Source organism: Anabrus simplex, chromosome 3 (assembly GCF_040414725.1).
Source record: "Anabrus simplex isolate iqAnaSimp1 chromosome 3, ASM4041472v1, whole genome shotgun sequence".
Classification (NCBI taxonomy): Eukaryota; Metazoa; Arthropoda; class Insecta; order Orthoptera; family Tettigoniidae; genus Anabrus; species Anabrus simplex.
This window is the reverse complement of record NC_090267.1, coordinates 117006614-117028280: the sequence shown is the minus strand read 5'-3', so window position 1 is coordinate 117028280 and position 21667 is coordinate 117006614. Positions and strand designations below refer to the sequence as shown.

Below are 21667 nucleotides of genomic sequence, written 5' to 3'. Positions count from 1 at the left end.
TGAAAGATATAGTCGAGTTATTCCTTGTAAAGTAATGTTATTAAAGGCACGAACGCAATATTTAAGGTAATTTTGGAAGAAAATTGATCTATTTAAAGGAGTATTTACGTAAAATTCCCGGTACTGCCAGAAATTTAAGAATGGCAGGAGGGCTGGTATGTGGTTCAAATGGTACACGCAGCTCACCTCCAATGGGGGTGTGCCTGAAAAGAGCTGCACCAACTCGGGATGAGGACACGAGTTTACTTATTTACGTAAAGAAGAATGTTACGTCTCAGTAATTGCATTTATTATGAAGGAGGTTATGAATGATGAGAAATGGTATTGAGAAAGATAAAATGGAATTAATTGAAGGTTTTATAATGAAGAAAGAAGATATATGAATTGATCTGAGTACGATAATGTGCGTTATGGTGATTATGAGACGTATATTTAGATGGTAGATGCTAGATATGAATATATTGGATCAGTTAGACGATGCAAGCACAATGGGAAAGAGATACGCCGTGGGAGTGACATAAAATAAGGTATGAATGGTGAATATTTACACATAGTTGAGATTTGAGAGGTGGTGTAACGTCAAGTACAGCTGTTAATATTAAGACACAGGTATCTTATGATGTATTCTAGTAGCATATGTGAAGTGAAAGGTGTGTTAAGCCAATATAGATATTAGAAGCGACGCATATAGATAGTACCGAGATATCATAACGTAGATACTTATTGAATTACTTGCACATATGATATATTAAAGATAAGTTTAACGAATGGATGCATATTGAGCCTATAGCAGTAAATTAAGAATTATTTTATATTTTGAGTGTTGATTTATAATTCATGTTATAATTTTAAATGAGAAGATAGTAAATTAGGAGCCGTGATTTAAGAGGCAAAAGGGATGGAAACCTTAGCACGTCAGTCATCATAATACATTTCTTCGCCAATGATATAGTACATTAACGAATTCAGATTCCATGATTTCAGACTTTATAGATTATAAGGAGGAATTCTATTTTTTTAACTACGACGTAATTGTGATACAGTGATAGATGTGAATGATTGATTTAATTTTTCAAATATGATTATGAATATTAGAACTCGAGTTCATTTCAGAAATAGTGAATTCATTATATCATATTATTTTGTTAGTAAAGCAGCGCTGACTTAAATGTGGAATTTTAGGAATTATTAATGATTTTAATCAACGATTGTGAAAGTTCATTATGCCACGAGTTCTCAATTCTTTCTTATTTTTCCTTAGTTTAATAAATATGTTTTCTCATTATTTTTTAATACAGTGAGTGATAATTTGTGGTAGTTGTGAGTAGATTGACTTAGTTTTAAAGGTGATCATCATGCGATTTGCGTTAGAATTATGCGGTAAGTGATGAATTTGCACTTGTATGCGATAGGATGGAGACGTCATCGGTGATTATCGCGTGCGGTCCCTACCTTTTTCTCTGAATTCACGCAAAGCCTAGCCTAGAAGAAAAATTAAATATTTTTCTTATGTGAAGAGATACCCTGAGATTACATCTGACTGTCGGGATATTATGGCTGTGTCGTACCTGGACGCGGGAAGGGCTCACTATGGAGCAAAATATGGACAGCTGTTATTATAAAAATGGAGCCAAATTAATGTAAAGAAGATCTGAATACACTTTTCATTGCATACAAACTCTAAAAGAGGGAAAATGACGCTCCCCTGCTGAGAGCGCTTGAGGATAACACCTTTTAGACGCTCTTACGACAGGCAAAGGGTAAGGTAAATTTATTCTATCCCCCACCCACTAAAGTGGGAGACAAGAACTGCTGGAAAGTAGCTGAACTCGTTCTGATGTAGAAAACAGTAACAAAATACCAATAGCTTTAACCGAAGTTGCCCAGGAAGTGATTAGCGATAAATACGGCGGCAAACAGTAACTTTCACTCCTAAGAGTGGGAAATCGTTGGCTCAAAAGTACAAATGTATGAGAGAGAGGAGAGTCTGTAACAGACTACATTCTATTGGACAAACCAACACTGGATGAAAGAATCGAGTTTAGAGTAGAGGAAAAGGGGGCAGACCATCCGCCTCAAAGAGCGGTAGGGTCTACTCAGCATGAGAACAAAGAAAGTGAACAACACCAGAAAGGACAGCAGTGGATCGATTATGAAATGCGGGATCCGGAGGAACTTGAAACATACAATTAGAAATCGGTAATCCAGAGTAAAACACGAAGACACTAACTGATGCAATAAACCGTGCAGTAGACCTATGTACCAAGAACGAAGAGAAGGTTTAGCACAAAAATATATGGTGGGATGAAGTGTTCTGGGACCCGAAGAAACGAGTGAAGGAAACGCTGCGAGAAACACGGAAGGGCTCAACGAAGCTTCACGAATATAAAACTCTGATGAAAGAATGCAAATGTTTATGCAAAAGGGAAGAAAAAACAAAAACAAAATAATATTAAGAAAAGATAATGCACGTAACTTCAGAATCGGGAAGTATTAAGAGAGAAAGGAAACAGAAAACAAGAACCAGCAGCAACGTAACTATGGACACGTGAAAACAGTTCTTTATAGAGAGATTAGAAAGAAAGCAGATCAAGACAACCAAAGAATTCGGGGTACAAGAACGCACCTCAGACAAGATGCCGGAGGTGTAAGAAGAAGAGACAGAAAATCAACTGAAGAAAATGAAAGATTAACAGATGATGATATCAAAAACGAACCTCGGCTATGCGCTACAGAGAACGTGAAGCAAGAGCTGAGGGGTATAATAAGAGGAGCTTGGCAAGGAAAAGGCTCTCCTAGCGCATGAAGGAAAGGAATCATCGCACCTACAGAAAAGGATGAGAAGGACACACGGATAATTACAGAGGTGTTATACTTTTTCTGAATACCGCATTACAAGATTTATGCGATGGTTCTGGAAGAGAAAATGAGGAAAGAAATATAAGACAAGAAAGCTTTACCTGGAACACTATCAGGATTTAGGAAAGGAAAGAACACAAGCGACAACATACACAATTATGTAGCAGGAAGCGAAATATCTAAGCAAGGAAGGTGCAAACTGTAAGCCTTTTTCGCAGACTTTAAAGCAGCCTTCGACACAGTCGACAGAGGTACTTTGGATTTTTTAAACTGGTTTAACGTCGCACTAACACACCGAATGTTTCCGGCGACAAAACGATAGGAAAGGGATAGGATTGAAAAAGTAGCGGTTGTGGCATTAACGAACATCTTCTACACAGGATCACACATGCCCCTACAGTTTTAATTATTTTTTTTATTCTTTTTATGTATTGAAAAGATGGAACAAATAAACTTTCATATTTATTTGACTTTATTGTACATTTCAATACGGACCAAAATATGAGAATCATAACATGTAATCACAAAAATCTACCAAGAAACGTCATGTGTAATAAAAGCACATGATAACAAGTCGGAAGATTTCTGGATCGAAAAAGGGGTCACACACGGAAGCCCACCCATCCCATCACTGTTCGCTATACCAATAGCAGACCTGAAGAAATCCTGCACAAAGCCCACAAGGGAGGTATAACCATACGGAGAGAGCATTATTTACTTGCTGGAATATGCAAACGATATTGTATTATTCGCCAAAGGTAAGACAAAAAGAGATAGAATAGATGCTAGAAGAGTTCATCCGGTACACCGAAGAGAAAAATCTAAAACAAACCACCGAAAAAGTGAAAATCCAATTTTCACTTACGTTCGGATCAAAGGCTCATACGAGTAGCAATAGCTGCCATGCGTGTTCTACCACGATTCATACTAATTTGCATTTTAAGAATCAAATTACGTTAGATTATATTTTGCATAAACAGGGGCGATATGTATGTATTAAGAATGAAAAATGGAGCGTCTTTAAAACCTAGGAACTGATGACTGAAAATGAAAATCCACAGCCTGTTTCCAGACATCGACCGGATCGGGAATAGAATTAATGAAGTCCCATCTAACGGCGAGGACAGGAACGGTACCGGCTGCCGAAGCCTGTCTCACCCCTTTGGAGCAATGATTAATATATTGACGGGTGAAATGAAATGATATTGGAGAGTGCTGCTGGAATGAAAGATGACAGGGAAAACCGGAATATCTGGAGAAAAACCTGTCCCGCCTCCGCTTTGTCCAGCACAAATCTCACATAGAGTGACCGGTATCTGAACCATGGAACCCAGCGGTGAGAGGCCGGCGCGCTGCCGCCTGAGCTACGGAGGCTTAGGAATTGATAATTACTTTTAATATGGCAGAGACAGCTAAAGCAACTGAAGTGCTCCCCTGATGACAATTCGTATTCGTATCTACTCCAATACGGTTTTCTATTGTTTTCTCTAATTTCAATTAAATTAAATTAAACAGGCCATGGAACAACAAGAACCAGTGCATTTCTGTGTATAAAACACAAATGGCATACAGTAATTCTTCCATATTTTCATAATAGCTTATCTCAAATTAAACATGATGATGCTCGTTGTTTAAAGGGGCCTAACATCTAGGTCATCGGTCCCTACTGGTACAAAATTAGACAAAATGTTATGACAATTTAAAAATTCATAATCCTCCACTGGCCAGAATTCAAAAACGTGAGGACGATGAATGAATGGATGAATATAAAGTTAAAACAATCAGTGAATTCGACTCGGAATGCCCCACATTCCCAGAAATTAGCGTTAAACAATAGTATTACTGACCAAGGGACTGCTTCTAAAGCACAATACTGAATCGATGATGCTTGTAGTCGAAACGGGTCCAAAATCCAGGTCAACGGCCCCTCATAATTGTACTTATCGCTAGGAAAGTAGAACCATGCTATTTGTCATGTTGCGGTACTAATCAAAAGTAGCGTAAACTCGCGGTATTCCACACATTATGGTACTATTCACAGGTAATGTAATGCGTACATGTAACACAGACCTATGGCGTTTCGCACACTGCGGCGCTATGTACAGGCATCGCAAACTTTTTTTTTTTTTGCTATCTGCTTAATGCCGCACCAACACAGATAGGTCTTATGGCGACGATGGGAGAGGAAAGGCCTAGGAATGGGAAGGAAGCGTCCGTGGCCTTAATTAAGGTACAGCCCCAGCATTTGCCTGGTGTGAAACTGGGAAACCATGGAAAACAATCTTCATGGCCACCGACAGTGGGGTTCGAACCCACTATCGACCGGATGCGAGCTCACAGCTGCGCGCCCCTAACCGCACGGCCAACTCGCCCGGTGACGCAAACCTATACAGGCAACACAAACCCATGGCGTTCCTCACATAAGTGGGCTAAACACAGGGACTCGCACTATTCCGTGGTGTTCCTCACATAGTGGGTACTAAGCATAGGCAAGGCAGAACCATGGTGTCGCTCATATAGGAGTACGAATCACAGGTACTGTAAAATGCATCCTGAGCCACACACTGTCGCTACTAATCACAAACCTATTTTGTACCTAACATAGTGGTACTACGCGCAAGTAAAAGTGACCCATGGTGTTCCCTACGTGATGGTACTAATTACAAGTAGGCTCATGGTTCTAATTCGCCCAGGCACATTAGCTATTCGCTTAGCTGCCAATATAATTGCAGGTCATCTCCTTGTAACTCTTCTAGGAAATACTGGTTAACCTTTTTAGCTTTTATATTTGTTTGCGTTCGAGGAACTCTATCACAGTAATCCTTTTTATCAGGCACTTCATTACTAAAACTTTAACGTATGAATAGTAAGAATTGGTGCAAGGTGGTTATTAGTGTTAAAATAACTATTTAAGGAGGGGGGCGATTTCTTTTTGAATAATTTTTTTGGAAAGTGCGCAATTTTTTGCATTTTTGGTAATCAAGAATTTTTGGAAATTTTAGGGTTAGTGAAAAAATAATTAAAATAGATTTAGTTGATAAAGATTAGTAACAATTACCAAATTACCAAAATCACCTGATAGGGTGCAACCCACAAAAAACATAAAAGTTATAAAATATATCAAAGACTGAACCACCCATCAATAATCAATTAAAAAACATAGGGGGATTAAAAATATGATCATAAATATAAATTTTAACATTGTAATACTCTAAATGTTTGAAAAAAATCATTACCATGAGTTTCCTTCCTATTCTCATAAATATAAATTTTAACATTGTAATACTCTAAATTTCCCTCTTTCTTGACTAATAATATGAGAGACCATACCAAATCCTGGGAGAATTAAAATATAGACTTCGGGGTGACCAAAAAAACAAAATAGGTGTTGATAGAGAATAGGATCCCCCCCACCTGCAGGATCGCAGAAACTTTCTAAATTCATTATTAAACAATGGGTCATAATTACATTGCCAATTATAACATAATATCACATAAATATTAATATATAATATAATGAACTCATTTTGAGTATTTTAGTGCAAGCCTTAGCATCCGCTGCACTACTTTTCTCTATTATTTTAATATTAATGTTGATGAATGTACCAAGGCTGATACAGGTGTCGGGGCTGCCATAGCCGCTGGTAATCAAGAAGAAAATGGAATTTGAGCTCTCTTAGTTATAGCAGCCAATACCACTATAGTTACTAATGAAGTATAATGTTCCAATATCCTTATGATTAGTTGAAAAAAGTCATTGTTGCGGTAGGGGTGGCCAATGTAGCAAAAACATATGATTGAATGATGGCTACGGCTGATTCCAACATTATTAAAAGTATTTGGGCGATAAGTAGAATGGATAGTGTAGAAAGAATTAAGGAAGGCCCAGTATTTCCTAGAAGAGTTAAAAGGAGATGACCTGCAATTATATTGGCAGCTAAGCGAATAGCTATTTACGTAATATAAAAAGCCCTTGGTCGCCCCTTTTAGTCGCCTTTTACGACAGGCAGGGGATACCGTCTGCGTCCCCCACCCACAGGGGGTGAAATTAAACAATCATCCATCGGAACCAGGTATTTAATGTTTTATCACGTTCTATCACGCTCAGTTGCATCTCTACTTTAAAAAGCTAATATAAATTACAATATGCAATATACGCCTACGGTTAGTTTCAAATGTCAGAATCCAACATTTCAAGAAGCTATAGAATATTATGAAGACAGAATTGCAACAAAGAAGGAACCACATAAATAATAAATTATCTAAACTGGAACTTATGATAACTCACAGACGACAGATAATCTCCTTTAATCATCAGCCATGCAGCTCCGATACTCACCTGAAAAAGAGAAAGGAACGAACCATTAATTAATCATCTTTACATAGCACAATATATTAAAAATATATCTGAATTGACCTCAATAACCACGAATACCAACATCTGCAACATCTCGACATGGTATTCTTCTGAAAGATGTCCAGAGAAAGGGGTGGATTTAAATTAATTAATGCAGTATTATTAATCTAAATTGATCCCATGCAAATTTAACGTACGCATGCAATTAGTATGCATGTTATAATCTTACAAGTTTGACCTAAACCTTGAAGGTGGTGCTTCCAAATGGAGGTGAAGTGGCGAGGCTTTGTGGCTGACATGTATACATGTGCTAGGAATCACGGACGCAATATTGGAGTCTAAATAAGCAGTCAACTTGCAGTTGCGTCTCAGCGTTCTGACGATGCCAATATAATTGCATTAATCACCGCACACCGAACGCTTTTTGCTGTCCAAGGTTATTTTTTTATTCATGTCATCACGTCGTTTCACAACAAATATATACAGTACAATATTTAAAAAAAACGTACATAGCTTGCTGCGGGATCTAACAGACTGAATGCCAAAACATAACCAGCCAGACCCCGAGTCAGAGAAATTAATCTCGCATAGTAAAAATCCTTCGCCCAGCCGGGAATCGAACCCGGGACCATCTGAATAGAAGATCGGGACGTTGACTGCTGCCGTTCATTTGCAGTCAGTCCTCGCTTAGCCGCCGAATGCAGAGCTGCAGTTCCTCACACTACTGTACACGACTGTTTGTCCGTACACATGCACCAATCGGCCAGATACAGTTAAAGTAACAAGGTGGATATTGAAAGCGATTCCTTTGACACTGGTTAACGAAATACAAATAATCCATGCATTTGAAATTACAAAGGGCAAGTCCTTGTATCTCTGAAGATGGCTTCCCGTGCTTCACACCAGACTTTTTTTTTTTTAAATATATAATTTACTTTACTTCGCACAACACAGATAGGTCTTATGGCGACGATGGGATAGGACAGGATTAGGAGCGGAAAGGAAGCTGCCGTGGCCTTAATTAAAATGGGAAACCACGGAAAAACCATCTTCAGAGCTGCCGACAGTGGGGTTCGAACCCACTATCTCCCGGATGCAAGCTCACAGCTGTCCGCCCCTAACCGCACGGCCAACTCACCCGGTCACAGCAGACTAATGATGGGATTGTACCAGGGACACAGGTAAGGGAGGTTACGGGGATTTAGACCTCCCCCCCCCCCCCCAATGGAAGTTTTACACAAGAAAATAACAGAAACCGGCAATAAACAAGTGAAAGTTGACTCAATGTGTTGGCTCCTTTGAACATTTACAAAGACATAATTGTAAAACCAACAGATCTCGTGAATCTATTTTCTCAGAAGACTCGAAAGGTGGATTTTAGATTGTAATCTGAACATACCGTTCGCTGTAAAACTATTTACCTTGATCATATTGTTCTCGTCCTGTATTTTAATGTAAGATTTTGTAGTGGACTGCAATCTGAATATCACAATTTTTTTTTTTTTTTTTTGCTTTACGTCGCACCGACGTAGATAGGTCTTATGGCGACGATGGGATGGGAAAGGGCTAGGAGTGGGAAGGAAGCGGCCGTGGCATTAATTAAGGTACAGCCCCAGCATTTGCCTGGTGTGAAAATGGGAAACCACGGAAAACCATTTTCAGGGCTGCCGACAGTGAACATAATTCACTTGTACCAGTGTCGTTATAAAGACACTCGTGCATGCGCACACCACACAATCATAAGCACCTTCATTATGTTCTATAATAATGTTGTACCTAAAACAACTCCCACTCCCCTCCCCCTCCCCAATCAGTCGATCCTGGCTACGCTACTGGGTTGTACATGAAGGACACCGTTGCTTCCTTCGCGTTCCTAGTCCTGTTCTAGTTCTATCCCATCGTCACCATGACCTGTCTGTGTCGGTGCGATATACAACGAATAACAAAAGAGAGAGAGAGAGAACTAAATGCATACAATGTGGACTGGAGCATGCTGTTCACAACAGCAATAGCATGCTCATAAAATATACCTTGGAATGTGGAATACGCAAATTATGAAATACCGCGGTTATTATTTTAGGAAATGCAGGTAAATAATAGATACACAAGCCTATTTCCAATTTCAAGTTAATAGGCCTACATTGATTTCAAGGATTTCGTGAGATCATCTAACCCACTCCAGCACAGTTCTTTGGATAGGTAAAGAAACTTCCAGTAGAAGACGAGAACATGTCTAGTGAAACAGGGAGAGCCTTGCATACATACCAAAATGCTCCCCAAGTCAAATTACAGCTGGATATCACAGTATTTAAATGGTTTACTGTTGCATTCCTCAGAAAATCTGGACACTACCACACAAGACAGAAATCGACCGTCTCGAAGCGTTTGAAATATTACAATAATAATAATAATAATAATAATAATAATAATAATAATAATAATAATAATAATAATAATAATAATAATTTCATGTGGCTATTGCTAGCCTGCTGCAACCGTCGTAAGGCAGACCCTCCGAGGCGGGAGGGAGCTATCTGTCTTATATGAAAGATTACGTGTTACTGTGGTGGAGGATAGTATTGAGTTCAGTGTATAAATTCCAAGGGATGTCGGGGACGGCAAAAGCAACCAGTCCTCGAGCCAAGGGAATCAACAATTTAAGCCGACCCGGCCAGGAACCGAACACGGGGCCCTCTGAGCCGAAGGCCACTACACTAACCATTCAGCCAAGGAGCAGGCCTGAAATGCGGTGCTTCCGTAGGATGGTGAAATTTTCGTGGAAGGATGAGATGGCAAACCGGAGAACTTAAGCACACTTCATATGCAAGGGGCGTTTGTACTGGCGGGACTTGCGATACGCCATTCGGAATTTACACTAATAGTGGCAACATATTTCAATGAAGGAAAGACACGCTGTGGACAACCGAGATACAACTTTATCAAACAAACTGTGAAAGACATAGGAACGGGCAACTATGCGGCAATGAACCCAAGCTCGTGGATTCGATGCTGGCTCAAGTCTGGTGAAATTTGAAGGTGTTCAAATAAGCCAATCACGTGTTGGTAGATTTACTGGCACATAAGTTACAAATTTCAGGCTCTTTAACGTCTTCGAAAACCATACAAATACTACCTGGGAGACAAAAAACATAACACTGCTCATTAAACGGTTCGTTCAAGAAATAGATAAGTAGATCGTTTTTATACATACAATTCCTTTGCACATGAAACATCCCATTCTTAGTTTACACATTCTACGTTTGGCTAGACGGAGCAATCCCAAATTAGTAGGAGACTACTGTACCGAAACATTATTTCCAGGAAATGGAGGATAAAATGGTAAGTCCATATCTCAAAGGAACACAATACGGATATCTCAGCGTGTGGGAGATTCCAACTCCTAGCAGGGGAAATGAGAGATCAACACAGCGTTGGTCTTCCTTTCCCAGAACCTGCCTCTGGAATCCAGCCAAAATCTCAGGTCGGTTCGTGACAAGATAGCCCAGGAAAGTGAAGGTGGGGCGTAGATGGCTGGATTTGCAGGGGAATTAGCGGGAATATGCAATATTTTTTAATACAAGGTTTAGCGAGATTTCGTATGAAATATATTGTACGGTAGAAATGCGTAAATATTTTACTTATGTAATGAATAATGATCCATTACTGTTAGCACTCGCGGAATAATACGATATTTGATTTCGGCACGAAATGTCCATTATATTATGCCGTTCTCAAAAGAAAAATTCCGCCTACCTGCATTCCCCCATCCCCAAGAGAAAAACGCATTATTATTCCACACCCCTTCCCCTACGCGCACCAACAACGATATTAACGCCCCACCCATCCCTCTTCCCCCATCACACCCCTACAATACGAGGAGTAGAGATAAAGTAACCGTCAGACCACCATACACAAGCAACGTTGCCATGGGTTAAGTGTTTAGAAGTAGTGCTGTTAACGGAGCGGTTGTTTAGGCCTACGGAGCGGAGGCTCCGGGCGCTTTCAATCGGTAGTGCGTAGTTTAAACTTTACAGATAGCATTCTTACGTACAAACATAATAATTATGTAACAGAATCTCCGACTGAATTACAAGCGCGTAGTGTGAAGTTGGTACGGGAGAAATGAACGAGCATTTGTACAGGAATTTATAACTTGTCGCTATTAATGTGAGAAACTACGCCCCTCCGTTAATACTTTAGTTATTTGGCGATATTACAGATAGCATTCTTACGTACAAACGTAATTATGTATCAGAACCACCGAGTGAATGTCAAGCGCGTAGTGTGAACTTGGTACGGGAGAAACGAACGAGTATTTTCACAGGAATTTATAACTTGTCACTATTATCGTGAGAAACTAGGCCCCTCAGTTTATACCTTTATTATTGGACGATATTACAGATAGCATTCTTAGGTACAAACATTGGATGACAAGCGCGTAGTGTGAACTTCATACGGGAGGAATGAACGAGCATTTTCACAGGAATTTATAACTTGTCGCTATTATTGCGCGAAACTACGCTCCTCCTTTAACTTTTTAAAAATGCTATTTGTTCGGGGCATGCCGGCCCCGTGGTGTAGGGGTAGCGTGCCTGCCTCTCACCCGGAGGCCCCGGGTTCGAATTCATGGCTGATGAAGCCTGCGATGACAGGTGAAACATGTACCATTACAACCTTAATAGAATGATTATATCATAGTCTTAAATACTTTAAAGTATTGAATAGGTGGTTTCCAATAAATTAATGTAAAAAATGTAATATATTGAATTCCAATACGGTCTAATAATGAGAGTAATCACTTGTAATTAAAAATACGTTACTTAGGTTTTACAGTACGATTTCTGTACGGGTGGTAAGGATTTATGTTACTTTACTGGGCAAATAATGAACATGCACGATGCGAAATACGAACAAAAAGTTAAATCAGTCAACATTATTTGGTCACAAGAAACATATTCCCTCTTCATTTATAAACGCGAAATACCTCTCTATCACTCACCACGATATCTCAGAACAATCAACCCGATTAGAGTGAAGTTTGATACAGAGGTTCCTCCTAGGTCATAAGTAATTTCTGAGAAACCTTAAAAATAAAAAAAAATAAAAAAAATCCTTAAGGGAGGAACATAAGGGGGTTAAAATATTAACAAATGGGCAAGTGATATGTCGCGGGCTGCTGTAACAGTTAATTTTTATGCCACTTGGTAGAGCTGATAGGTCGAGAGCTCCTACAATAACTGCCTTTTTGTTGTTGTTGCATTACTTACAATTTGCAGCATATTTTCTTTTATACATGGTAGGAATTTGCGTTAATTCACATCGCTTGCCATAGATTTCATTTTTCACTAGTGGCTTAACGTCACACTAACATATTGCAGGTTTTCAGCGATGCAAGGATGGGAAAGGGTTAGGATTGGGACGGTGGTGGCCGTGGCAATAATTAAGGTACAACCCCACAATTTGTCGCGTGTGAAAGTGGGAAACCACAGAAAACCATCTTCAGGGCTTCCAATGTTGGGGTTCGAACCTATCCTCTGTGGAATGCAAGTTCACACGGCCAATTCACTCGGTCGTAGCTTTCTCTGTGTTGTGGCAGGCAGATCACATTTTAAGATGGAACAGTTGGCAACTCCTCCACTTATTCGTTCTCTGAAAGTTAAGGATTCTATGAATTATTTAAATATGCGTGTGGAATACGTATTTACTTGTTTATTTATTTATTTATTTATCAGGGGAGGCGGTATTGTATTTTTTCTTTCTTATTTAATATACGGTACAGACAAGAGTAGCCAAGCGGTTAGAAGAGTGCAGTTAACTACGTACTATCTTTCCAAACCGGTGTAGATTCAGGCCTTATTCTATGCCAATGACTGGTGATTCCTATCACAGCAAGACCGTCTACTTAGCTGAGAAATTTAGACCTAAAATGCACGCTACAACTCGTAAACATGGAGGGCAGCAAATTGTTCCCTTTATGGGTTTCACCAACAAAACCCCCGGGTGAAGAACAGGCATTAACCAAGGTACAATCCCACAATTTTATTTTATTTTTGCTAGTGGCTTTACGTCGCACCGACACAGATAGGTCTTATGGCGACGATGGGATAGGAAAAGCCTAGGAGTTAGAAGGAAGCGGCCGTGGCCTTAATTAAGGTACAGCCCCAGCACTTGCCTGGTGTGAAAATAGAAAACCACGGAAAACCATCTTCAGGGCTGCCGACAGTGGACTTCGAACCCACTATCTTCCGGATGCAAGCTCACAGCCGCGCGCCTCTAACCGCACGGCCAACTCGCCCGGTCCAACAATTTGTCTCGTGTGAAAATGGGAAACCACAGAAAACCATCTTCAGGGCTACCGATGGTGGGGTTCGAACCTATCCTCTGTGGAATTCAAGTTCACTTAGCCTGCCAGATATGTTCTCCCTAGATCAACAATACATCACCCTAAATGATATTTCTCTAGAGATGAGGTAGCTGAGTAACAGCCACTAACTTCTCCCCAAGACGTAACTTGATCATATGACCACCTCGAAACAAATTTACTAATTTTAGAACTAGCAGTTTTAAGAATTCCTAACCTGCACATAGACTACTACACACTTAGGGGATTATTATTATTATTATTATTATTATTATTATTATTATTATTATTATTATTATTATTATTATTATTATTATTATTATTATTATTATTATTATTATATGGAGCCCGGGTGGCTCCAACGACCCCAGTAAACTACTGAGATAACCTGAAAAATGTATGGCTTCAGCAACTTGTACAGGCATGAAACAAACCAGAGAAGGACAGCGGCAATTTTGGTTCAGAACTAAATAATATTTTGATTGCAAAAGTCTAATTCCTTTGAACCTGTATTTGATATTGCTGCAACGTACACAGGATTATCTCTAGATGATCTACTTTCGCTTACGAGCTAAGCAGTGGTGTCCGAAGTTCCCCGTCCCTCTCTTTCACTGCAAAAGTAGCTAACAGTCCCTCAAGCACTGAGCACATGAAAAGCATGAGATCCCTCAATTATAGACAATGTGAATCTCGCTGTGCTGACAAAGTAACACAATATACAACAAACAATAGAGATGGAGACAAGCACACACAAGCAGTTATTTACACTTGGGTATGAAACAAGATAAGTTGTCTGCCTCAGTGAATTTGATACCACCGAGCACCGAGTGTCATGCTGTGCCCTGTCCTAGCAGCTTCTTCCTCATTGTTTCTAGAGCGGTTGATTCACATTGAATCTTGTCAAAAGTTTTTGACAATCTGTCGTAAGTGTTGCGTTGAGTAATATAGCAATATACAGAATGTTTCAGAAGTGAAGGCACATGCTGAAACAGTAGAGCGTACACGATAAGAGAAGCGAAAACGCCTCAGTGAACAATCGGACAATCGAACCGTTCGCGAGATAATCGCAGGCGTATCTTGATATGATGCTATTTCACTAACGTGGTTGTTAGTAAACATGGTCATATAGTGTGCTTTACGTGTTTGTAAATCAGTTACTGTCGACCTAGTTGGTACCAAATAACCGAAACCATTGCATGGTTTCTTAACGTATTGACTTTTCTCTTTGTATTAAGAAATGAGGCCTGTATATTTAAAAATAATTTTATATGTGCAAACAACTGCTAAAAAAGAAATTTGGTCGCTTTTTTTTTGGTTCATACATCCATGATACGCATACAAATTGCAATAAAAGCAAACACGCAATAAAAAGAAACCACCGAGCTCGATAGCTGCAGTCGCTTAAGTGCGGCCAGTATCCAGTAATCGGGAGATAGTGGGTTCGAGCCCCACTGTCGGCAGCCCTGAAGATGGTTTTCCATGGTTTCCCATTTTCACACCAGGCAAATGCCGGGGCTGTACCTTAATTAAGCCCACGGCCGATTCCTTCCAATTCCTAGGCCTTTCCTATCCCATCGTCGCCATAAGACTTATCGTTGGTGCGACGTAAAACAACTTTAAATTATATAGATTCAAGTCATGCAAATAGTTCAACTAGTAAAGTTGCCGTAGTGAGGTTAGTGTAAGCGATTATCAGGGGAAGTTACTTGGACAAGTCAGTGCTTCTAGGGAGAACATATCTAGCTGGCTAAAAAAATAGTGTTATTAATTCTTTTAGTGACGGTTGCGCTGTATAATTAGCTGTGTGTTTTTCTTTTCCCGCAAATTCGAACACTTGTGGAAGCCAGGGCAGAAGAAGGGTAGTGTTGTACGGAACGGTCTTGCGAGTGTTGTAGTGATACGTTTATGTTTCGTGCAGGAAGCATAACGAGTGTTGTAGCAATCGATACCCGTCGGCGCCAGATTCGAACTTCGGACTTCAGACCATTACATCATACTGTGCGCCTGAGTTAACAAGCTACAAATGTAGGTGATTTTCCTTCCCTGCCTCTGGCAAGGCTGGGACAGAACATTTACGAAGGACAACGACCCATCAACAACACACGAAAGGTCTTTCTGTACGACCTATGATCTGTGGTAAGCAAACATACTGAATGTAACAATAATTACAACAGAAAGGTATAATTACTTTCTATTTGACCATAATAACAGACACACCCTATTCAGAGAGTCAACGACCCATCACATGCTCTGTTCTTTGCCGTAAGTACTTTGTGAAGAATAATTGCAGGCATCATTACGAACGATTACTATGTAGTTATACGAACGTCTGAGGAACTATTCAGGAGCAGGGAGAAATTAAGGACTGAAGACAATCTTAGATATAATCTATGTTTCTGTTTCTGTTACATGCAAAAATTGGCGGCAAAATGCCCTTACTTCGTACATGAAACTCATGTTTGTAATAATAATAATAATAATAATAATAATAATAATAATAATAATAATAATAATAATAATAATAATAATAATAATAATGTTGTTGTTTGAGTCATCAGTCCAAAGACTGGTTTGATGCAGCCCTCATTGCCACCCTATCCTGTTCTAAACTTTTCATTTCTGCGTAGCTATTGCATCCTACATCTGCTCTAATCTGCTTGTCATATTCATATCTTGGCCTGCCCCTACCGTTCTTACCACCTACACTTCCTTCAAAAACCAACTGAACAAGTCCTGGGTGTCTTAAGATGTGTCCTATCATTCTATCTCTTCATCTCGTCAAATTTAGCCAAATCGATCTCTTCTCACCAATTCGATTCAATATCTCTTCATTCGTGATTCGAACTATCCATCTCACCTTCAGCATTCTTCTGTAACACCACATTTCAAAAGCTTCTATTCTTTTTCTTTCTGAGCTAGTTATCGTCCATGTTTCACATCCATACAATGCCACGCTCCACACGAAAGTCTTCAAAAACATCTTTCTAATTCCTATATCAGTGTTTGAAGTGAGCAAATTTCTTTTCTTAAGAAAGCTCTTCCTTGCTTGTGCTAGTCTGCATTTTATGTCCTCCTTACTTCTACCATCGTTCGTTATTTTACTACCCAAGTAACAATATTCATCCACTTCCTTTAAAACTTCATTTCCTAATTAATATTTCCTGCATCACCTGCCTTCGTTCGACTGCACTCCATTATTTTTGTTTTGGATTTATTTTCATCTTGTACTCCTTAACCCAAGACTTCATCCATACCATTCAGCAGCTTCTCGAGATCTTCTGCAGTCTCAGATAAAATAACAATATCGGTAAATCTCAAGGTTTTGATTTCCTCTCCTTGGACTGTGATGCCCTTTCCAAATTCCTCTTTGATTTCCTTTACTGCCTGTTCTATGTAAACATTGAAAAGGAGGGGGACAAACTGCAGCCTTGCCTCACTCCTTTCTGGACTGCTGCTTCTTTTTCAAAGCCCTCGATTCTTATCACTGCAGACTGATTTTTATACAGATTGTAGATAATTCTTCGTTCTCAGTATCTGATCCCAATCACCTTCAGAATCTTAAATAGTTTGGTCCAGTCAACATTATCGAATGCCTTTACTAGATCTACGAATGCCATGTACGTGGGCTTGTCTTTCTTGATTCGATCCTCTAAGATCAGACGTAAAGTCACGATTGCTTCATGTGTTCCTACATTTCTTCTGAAGCCAAATTGATCTTCTCCCAACGCAGCTTTAACTTGTTTTTCCATTCTTCTGTAAATAATACGTGTTAAAATTTTGCAGGCATGAGATACTAAACTAATGGTGCAGTAGTTTTCACACCTGTCAGCACCGCCTTTCTTGACATTCTGCTGAAAATCGGATGGGACTTCTGCTGTCTCGTACATCGTACACACTAAATGGAATAACATTGCCATGCTGGTTTCTCCTAAGGCAGTCAGTAATTCAGAGGGAATGTCATCAATTCCAGGTGCCTTGTTCCTATTTAGGTCACTCGCAGCTCAGTCAAACTCTGACCTCAAAATTGGGTCTCCCATTTCATCAGCATCTACAGCCTCTTCTTGTTCCAGAACCAAATTATCTACATCTTTACCTTGATACAACTGTCGGATATGTTCCTGCCATCTTTCTGCTTTGTCTTCTTTCCCTAGAAGTGGCTTTCCATCTGAACTCTTAATATTCATACACCTAGATTTCCTTTCTCCAAATGTTTCCTTGATTTTCCTGTATGCAGCATCTACCTTTCCCAGGACCATACAACCTTCGACATCCTTGCACTTCTCCTTCAGCCATTCTTCCTTAGCTACATTGCACTTTCTATCCACTTGATTCTTTAATCGCCTGTATTCTTTTCTGCCCTCTTCATTTCTAGCACACGTGTATTTTCGTCGTTCATCAATCAGGTCTAGTATCCCCTGAGTTATCCACTGATTCTTAGCTGATCTTTTCTTCCTTCCTAACATTTCTTCAGCAGCCCTACTGCATTTTTCATGACTATCCACTCTTCCTCTATTGTGTTTCCTTCAGCCTTTTCATTTAGCCCTTGTGCAACATGTTCCTTGAAACAATCCCTCACACTCTTTTCTTTCAACTTGTCTAGATCGCATCTTTTTGCATTCTTTCCTTTCTTCAATTTCTTCAACTTCAGATGCCATTTCATGACCAACAAGTTGTGGTTAGAGTCCACGTCTGCTCCTGGGAAAGTTTTGCAATCCAACACCTGGTTTCTGAATCTCTGCCTAATCATAATGAAGTCTATTTGATACCTTCCCGTGTCTCCAGATCTCGTCCACGTATACAGCCGTCGTTTGTGGTGTTTGAACCAAGTATTGGCAAGGACTAAATTATGATCGGTGCAGAATTCAACCAGCCGACTTCCTCTTTCGTTCCTTTGTCCCAATCCGAATTCTTCTACTGTATTACCTTCTCTTCCTTGGCCTACCACTGCATTCCAGTCTCCCATCACAATTAGATTCTCGTCACCTTTCACATATTGTATTAAATCTTCTATCTCTTCATACGTTCTTTCGATTTCCTCATCATCCGCTGAACTAGTAGGCATATAGACCTGCACTATTGTGATGGGCATTGGTTTGGTGTCTACTTTGACGACAATAATTCTTTCACGATGCTGGTCGTAGTAGCTTACCCGCTGCCCTATTTTCTTATTCATTATTAAACCAACTCCTGCATTACCCCTGTTTGATTTGTTGTGTTGATAATTCGGTAGTCGCCTGACCAAAAAACTTGTTCTTCCTGCCAACGTACTTCACTTATACCAACTACATTTAACTTTAGTCTATCCACCTCTCTTTTCAGATTCTCTAACCTGACACAACGATTCAAACTTCTAACATTCCACGCTCCGACTCGCAGAATGTCAGTATCCATCTTTCTGATGATCGCCCCCTCTCGTGTAGTCCCCACCCGGAGATCTGAATGGGGGACTAGTTTATCTCCGGAATATTTTTCCCGGGAGGAAGCCATCATCAGCACATCATTCATAGAGAGAGAGCTGAATGTCCTCGGGAGTTAGTTACGGCTGTAGTTTCCCGTTGCTTTCAGCCGTGTAGCAGTATCAACACAGCTAAGCCATGTTGAGTGTTATTACAAGGCCATATCAGTCAATCATCTAGACTGCCGCCCTTGCAACTGCGAAAGGCTGCTACCCCCATCAATAATAATAATAATAATAATAATAATAATAATAATAATAATAATAATAATTGTACGGCCTCAGCTATTACACCCAGTTATAGATCTGAAGTGGTGCCATACAGACAGCCTCATTACTATTTTCCATATTCCAAATATGCTGCTGTCCAGCGCCTGTTCCTATGACAGTTGATTTTACGTTTTGTCGATTGACGCTGAGGCTGCACATAGGGGCCGAAATTAGTTTATGATCTTTCCTGTACTGCGAGACCGCAGAGAACCTAGTGTTACGATAGTAAGGTAGTTACATACATTATACAATGAATAAAACAACATAATGGGATTATTATGGGATTCATTATTACTTTATTTCTTAGCTACAATCTTCTTCTCTTTCTTCTACCGCTTTTCCCACACCTGTGGGGTCGCGGATGCGAACTGTGTCGCACATGTGGATTTGACCCTCTTTTAGGCCTAAGACCGGATGCCCTTACTGACGCCAACCTTATATGGAAGGATGTAATCACTATTGCGTGTTTCTGTGGTAGTGTAGTGTGTTGTCTGAATATGAAGAAGAAAGTGTTGGGACAAACACGAACACCCAGTCCCCGAGCCAGAAGAATTAATCAAAGACGATTAAAATCCCCGACCCGGCCGGGAATCGAACCCGAGACCCTCTGAACCGATGGCCTCAACGATGACCATTCTGCCAATGAGTCGGACATTTCTTAGCGACAATACTATGTATTATTCAGATGATGCTTTCCAGTCTTGTTCATCGAAGCAGTCTGTTTCTATTGCGGACTCCTCTTCTTCTTCATTTTCAGCTTGAGGGATCTTCCTAATGTATGCTGCGCTTGAGAGGAGTAAATGTAATGTTTCTTTTAAGAAAGGTTTGCTGTTTTTCTTCGGCTTCTGTCTCATACCTGTAGTTAATAGATCAGATATCAGTAGTAGCCTGTTAATTATGTCCAAATTGTATGTTTTTGCGTGAGAATTTCCTGGCAAAACTTTGTCTGTACAAACAAAAGTGCTTATTGCGAGCCCCAGCTGCTTCTTCTGATAAACTGCCTATGGGTAAGAGGGCATGTTCAATGACAGTTGGGCCATGCACTAAAATCTTGTGTACAGTGGGAGACATAGGATGCCATGGATATAAGTCGTGCAGTTTCAACAGTATAAGCAGAAAATGTGTATGTATATCTGATGTCCACTGGAAATAGCTTCTAGAATAACCCTGAAGCGATAGACGAGTTGCAGATCTACACCTGTTATTTCTGCTGATGTTTCAGGGTCTGCAAAAAATCTCCTACTGGCATTTCCATCATTGCTGTTTCCACAGCCTGGCTTGGGAACATCTACAATTAATCCCAATCGATTTCGAAATTGTTCTTGTCTGACTCTTTTTCTCTCTTGAACAATGTTCTTTGAACGGATTTGCCACTTCTTGATGCTTATTTTATAGGACAAATGCAACAGAAATTCGAGAAGTCTTATTCGGGCATGGGATACAGGCAGTTCGAACTGAAGAGCTTCTGTATTTATTACTTTGGTTTTTGACAAGTCATTGAAGTCTTTTGCGGTAGCCTTGCAAATGTAGCATCTCATTGTCGATGCTGTCTCTGTTGCATTGAAGACCTTTGCATCTACCATAGTAAAATCACCCTCTGTCCTTTAAATGGTTGTTTCTTGTAATGTTTCATTTTGACTGTTTATGTAAGCAATGCATATAATTCATCCCCATCTGTCGTAAGCGGTGACTAAAAGGAGGTCCCTTGGGCCTCGCAGCTTGATGAGCTTAGGTTGGCGACCACAGAGCCTCTATCTGAATCTGACATTGTATCCACTTACTTGTAACAAGCTATTCACTTTTATCTTTCTCATCTGATGTCGCAAGGCAAACTCTTCTCTTGTTCTCTCTAAGCACTTTAGACAGTTATTCACTTTTGGATCGGCTAATGACTTCTACGAATATTGAGTTGACAAATACAGGCGGTAGGTGCCAATCTTCTAGTAGTAGTGTAGCCCTGAAAAAGACCTTTGGATGATGAAGCCATGTTAATTAATATTTTTTTTAAATTTGCTTTACGTCGCACCGACACAGACAGGTCTTAAGGCGACGATGGGATAGGAAAGGCGTAGGAGTGGAAAGGAACCGGTCATGGCCTTAATTAAGGCACAGCCCCAGCATTTGCCTGGTGTGAAAATGGGAAACCATGGAAAACCATCTTCAGGACTGCCGACAGTGGGGTTCGAACCCTATCTCCCGGATGCAAGCTCACAGCTGCGCGCCCCTAAATGCACGGCCAACTCGCCGGGTCATTAATATTGTATCTTGACCAGGAGAAAGATACGTCTGGTCGCCTGTTCGTATTGCTCGCTTGTAATCTCCAGCGGGAAAATTTCTCGGCACCTCGGCGTCTCCGAAAACCGAA

The 21667-nt window shown here is 40.1% G+C and overlaps 1 protein-coding gene across 2 annotated transcripts in view; it reads right to left on the bottom strand.

Annotated features, from left to right (window-relative positions):
* dos (daughter of sevenless) overlaps nt 1-21667 on the bottom strand; it is a 317510-nt gene that overhangs the window by 162503 nt on the left and 133340 nt on the right. Inside the window, exon 2 of one of the 2 annotated variants that reach the window (XM_067142689.2) lies at nt 7148-7198. The exons of the other annotated variant lie outside the window; for it this stretch is intronic. Coding sequence (XP_066998790.1) covers nt 7148-7198 — 51 coding nt within the window. The remainder of the gene's footprint in view (nt 1-7147; nt 7199-21667) is intronic. 2 annotated transcript variants of the gene reach the window in all.